This window comes from Oncorhynchus mykiss, chromosome 24, assembly GCF_057628025.1.
Source record: "Oncorhynchus mykiss isolate SJ-2025 chromosome 24, ASM5762802v1, whole genome shotgun sequence".
NCBI classification, from domain to species: domain Eukaryota; kingdom Metazoa; phylum Chordata; class Actinopteri; order Salmoniformes; family Salmonidae; genus Oncorhynchus; species Oncorhynchus mykiss.
This window is the reverse complement of record NC_143045.1, coordinates 10477501-10482500: the sequence shown is the minus strand read 5'-3', so window position 1 is coordinate 10482500 and position 5000 is coordinate 10477501. Positions and strand designations below refer to the sequence as shown.

Sequence of the window (5000 nt, the reverse complement as noted above, 5' to 3'; positions counted from 1 at the left end):
GGTCAACTGATCCATTGCCCTGAATGAGACAGTTACAGCCTTCCTCCTTCCATCCAGTTCCCTTCACATTTCAGAGAGCTAGCTGACTCTCTTGTCTAGTACGTAGGACCCACTGCGAGTTATGCAAACTTCAGCCTCTCAAGTGGTGCTATCAAATCCTTGTGGAAGCCCTCTCCCTCTCCTCCTGCTGTAGTGAGAGGGTGGAAGCCCACTCCCTCTCCTCCTGCTGTAGTGAGAGGGTGGAAGCCCTCTCCCTCTCCTCCTGCTGTAGTGAGAGGGTGGAAGCCCTCTCCCTCTCCTCCTGCTGTAGTGAGAGGGTGGAAGCCCTCTCCCTCTCCTCCTGCTGTAGTGAGAGGGTGGAAGCCCTCTCCCTCTCCTCCTGCTGTAGTGAGAGGGTGAGGGGAAGCATCGGCAGCTCCTTAATCCATTCTAGCTCCTCTCCTCTGCTCTGGCTGGCCCGCTTCTCTCCTCTTCTCTCCTCTTCTGTTCTCTTCTCTTCTCCTTCCGGCTCCCCTCCCCTGCCCGCTCCTCTTCTCTCCTCTTCTGTTTTCTTCTCTTCTCCTTCCGGCTCCCCTCCCCTGCCCGCTCCTCTTCTCTCCTCTTCTCTTCTCTGCTCTTCTCTGCTCTTCTCTTCTCCTTCCGGCTCCCCTCCCCTGCCCGCTCCTCTTCTCTCCTCTTCTGTTCTCTTCTCTTCTCCTTCCGGCTCCCCTCCCCTGCCCGCTCCTCTTCTCTCCTCTTCTCTTCTCTACTCTTCTGTTCTCTTCTACTTCCGGCTCCCCTCCCCTGCCCGCTCCTCTTCTCTCCTCTTCTCTTCTCTGCTCTTCTGTTCTCTTCTCTTCTCCTTCCGGCTCCCCTCCCCTGCCCGCTCCTCTTCTCTCCTCTTCTCTTCTCTCCTCTTCTGTTCTCTTCTCTTCTCCTTCCGGCTCCCCTCCCCTGCCCGCTCCTCTTCTCTCCTCTTCTCTTCTCTGCTCTTCTGTTCTCTTCTACTTCCGGCTCCCCTCCCCTGCCCGCTCCTCTTCTCTCCTCTTCTCTTCTCTGCTCTTCTGTTCTCTTCTCTTCTCCTTCCGGCTCACCTCCCCTGCCCGCTCCTCTTCTCTCCTCTTCTCTTCTCTCCTCTTCTGTTCTCTTCTCTTCTCCTTCCGACTCCCCTCCCCTGCCCGCTCCTCTTCTCTCCTCTTCTCTTCTCTGCTCTTCTGTTCTCTTCTCTTCTCCTTCCGGCTCCCCTCCCCTGCCCGCTCCTCTTCTCTCCTCTTCTCTTCTCTCCTCTTCTGTTCTCTTCTCTTCTCTTTCCGGCTCACCTCCCCTGCCCGCTCCTCTTCTCTCCTCTTCTCTTCTCTGCTCTTCTGTTCTCTTCTCTTCTCCTTCCGGCTCCCCTCCCCTGCCCGCTCCTCTTCTCTCCTCTTCTCTCCTCTTCTCTTCTCTCCTCTTCTCTTCTCCTTCCGGCTCCCCTCCCCTGCCCGCTCCTCTTCTCTCAGGCAGTCAGCGGTACAGTAACAGCCGTGCACTGAGTACCAAGAAGCCACCCCCCCCCCCCCTCTCAGCTTTAAAGATAAAACAGATACACATTCATATCGCAGTTCACTATACTCAATTCTTACATTTTCGGAGTGAGGTTGGAAACAAGTCATTATTGCAAGTGTATTAGTCGTGTGTGGGCATTAGAGACAGGACATTGTATTCACAGTATTTCGACATGCAGTGAGTTATCAGATCACGTACGTGGATGCATTCTAAAGAACTCTTATTAAACGAGAAAGGCGTCTCTCTCTCTCCGTCCTGTGTGAAGCCTCGCTGCAGGCTGTAAGACTGTATCTGTCATCCAAACAGCTATGTTGTTAATTGGAGCTTGAAGTTCCCTGGTAGGTGTCATCAACCCCGCCTGTCTGAGGAAAGAGTGATTAGAGTGAAGGGGGGGGGGGGGGGCACCTGTTAAAGTAGCAGATGATTATGGTGTGTGTGTGTGTGTGTGTGTGTGTGTGTGTGTGTGTGTGTGAACTCCGTTCACCTGTCTGTGTTCTCGCTGCAGGCCTGTGGTGTAGGGGGTATGAGGAAGAGACAAGAACCCAGCACCATTGAGGACAGGGACAAGCCGTACGTCTGTGACAGTGAGTATCACACGAGCGCATGTGAACGCACACACACATGCGCGCACGCACAGACACACACACACACCATGTCTAAGAGCCATAGACAACATTCTTACTGCAGGCTAAACTACGCTGGCAAGCATATGGCTGCTGTCTCCACTCTGCACGAAGCAAGCAATTCTCTCACTGCCAATGTTAAGGGGACAACTCCTCTAGTGGGAACGAGAGCGCTGTTAAGGCTGCTAGAACAACAAGCGTTTAACGGGAACACTATAGAGCAATCTATCGAGCAATATTCCAACTGAAACGGTGACATGGCATTAGCTCGCGATGGATTAGCATTCATTCATTGTGAGTGTATCTATTTTCAGTGGCGCACGATTGATAGATATGGTATAAGTATGTTATGCTGATTGTATTGGGCTACATTTAGTAATGTCTCTTGATTTTGTGTGTGTGTGTGTGTGTGTGTGTGTGTGTGTGTGTGTGTGTGTGTGTGTTCCAGTCTGTGGGAAGCGCTATAAAAACCGCCCGGGCCTGAGCTACCACTACACTCACACACACCTAGCGGACGAGGAGGGAGAGGAGGACTCTGAGCGACACACCCTGCCCTTCCAGCGCAAGAACAACCACAAGCGTGAGTCCATGTGTTACAGCGGGCTCTACGCTCTACCCTGAGGCTGGCTGCTACACTATGTCATGTGTTACAGCAGGTTCTACGCTCTACCCTGAGGCTGGCTGCTATGTCATGTGTTACAGCGGGCTCTACGCTCTACCCTGAGGCTGGCTGCTGCACTATGTCATGTGTTACAGCGGGCTCTACGCTCTACCCTGAGGCTGGCTGCTGCACTATGTCATGTGTTACAGCGGGCTCTACGCTCTACCCTGAGGCTGGCTGCTACACTATGTCATGTGTTACAGCGGGCTCTACGCTCTACCCTGAGGCTGGCTGCTACACTATGTCATGTGTTACAGCGGGCTCTACGCTCTACCCTGAGTCTGGCTGCTATGTCATGTGTTACAGCGGGCTCTACGCTCTACCCTGAGGCTGGCTGCTGCACTATGTCATGTGTTACAGCGGGCTCTACGCTCTACCCTGAGGCTGGCTGCTACACTATGTAATGTGTTACAGCGGGCTCTACGCTCTATCCTGAGGCTGGCTGCTACACTATGTCATGTGTTACAGCGGGCTCTACGCTCTACCCTGAGTCTGGCTGCTATGTCATGTGTTACAGCGGGCTCTACGCTCTACCCTGAGGCTGGCTGCTGCACTATGTCATGTGTTACAGCGGGCTCTACGCTCTACCCTGAGGCTGGCTGCTACACTATGTAATGTGTTACAGCGGGCTCTACGCTCTATCCTGAGGCTGGCTGCTACACTATGTCATGTGTTACAGCGGGCTCTACACTCTACCCTGAGGCTGGCTGCTATGTCATGTGTTACAGCGGGCTCTACGCTCTACCCTGAGGCTGGCTGCTACACTATGTCATGTGTTACAGCGGGCTCTACGCTCTACCCTGAGGCTGGCTGCTGCACTATGTCATGTGTTACAGCGGGCTCTACGCTCTATCCTGAGGCTGGCTGCTACACTATGTCATGTGTTACAGCGGGCTCTACGCTCTACCCTGAGGCTGGCTGCTGCACTATGTCATGTGTTACAGCGGGCTCTACGCTCTATCCTGAGGCTGGCTGCTACACTATGTCATGTGTTACAGCGGGCTCTACGCTCTACCCTGAGGCTGGCTGCTACACTATGTCATGTACCCTCCGCTCTCATGTCACGTCAGAGCAACCCACGCTGGACGCAGTATCCTGCAGAATGTTCAATGTAGTAGCATTACTGTCTGTCTACATGTCTGTGATGCTGTTTGTCTAGCCCGGCCCTGAATTGGACGGTGTTAATTGGCTGAGCAGGGACATTGAGAGGAAGTGTGTCGGGAGGGGGGGGGGGGGGGGGGGGGGTGGGCGGTCTTTTTTGTTCCCCTCTCTCCCCCATGTCCGAGGTTGGTCATTTACACTGAGCAAGGCTGCATCCCAAATGTTACTTTGTAGGGAATAGGGTGTCATTTGGGACGCTGGCAGAAACACAGCTGTAGTCGTCCCCACATAAATGTCCTTGTAGAAAAATACCCATTTACCTCCTGGAGTTAATTGGCTGAGTGCTGGTTTAGATTGGCCTGTCTTAGTGGATTGTCCGTCACTGGGTCCTGGTGCTGATGCTTGTGTGTTCTGTGTTGTGTCGTGTGTGTGTGCTGCAGTTTCAGGACTCTGCAGGGTGAAAGAGAAGACATTGGTTGCATTTGAGAGGTTTATTATCCTCCTCTCTTCTCCTCCTGCTACACGCACGCACGCACGCACGCACGCACTCACGCACTCACTCACTCACGCACTCACTCACTCACTCACTCACTCACTCACTCACTCACTCACTCACACACACACACTCACCAATACATGCACAAAACTCAATCATCTTGTGAAATGAAAATAGAAGCCTATTGTTTGTGTGGGTGTTTCTATCTTATGGTTTTCCCAAAATGCTCAGTGTTAAGTTGCAGATGCACCCCCTCCTTTATATTACACCATATATAATGATATTACTATGAATGGTTATAATGAAACTGGTCCATACATTATTCATGTAATATTCTCCCTAAAATATGGCTAGACTAGAGTCTGTAAGCCTGGTTCAGGCAAAGTTAAAGGAACACTCCACCCAAAAAAACGATATTTTTGTATTTGTTGCATTAGTCCATTGTTGATATAGTCCCAGAATGTTTTGCATGTCCGCAATCAAGTTTTCAAGACATATTTTGAATATCTCTCATATCTCTCTCCCTCTCTCTCTCCATCTCTCTCTCCCTCTCGCTCTCTCTCTCCATCTCTCTCTCTCCCTCTCTCTCTCTCTCTCT

At 52.1% G+C, this 5000-nt stretch overlaps 1 protein-coding gene across 1 annotated transcript in view; it reads left to right on the top strand.

The window, feature by feature from the left end:
• The window catches only part of dpf1 (double PHD fingers 1), a 60184-nt gene that overhangs the window by 24423 nt on the left and 30761 nt on the right, over nucleotides 1-5000 (top strand). Inside the window, exons 7-8 of the mRNA XM_036961761.2 lie at nucleotides 2027-2105; nucleotides 2593-2724. Of these exons, the coding sequence (XP_036817656.2) occupies nucleotides 2027-2105; nucleotides 2593-2724 (211 nt within the window). The remainder of the gene's footprint in view (nucleotides 1-2026; nucleotides 2106-2592; nucleotides 2725-5000) is intronic.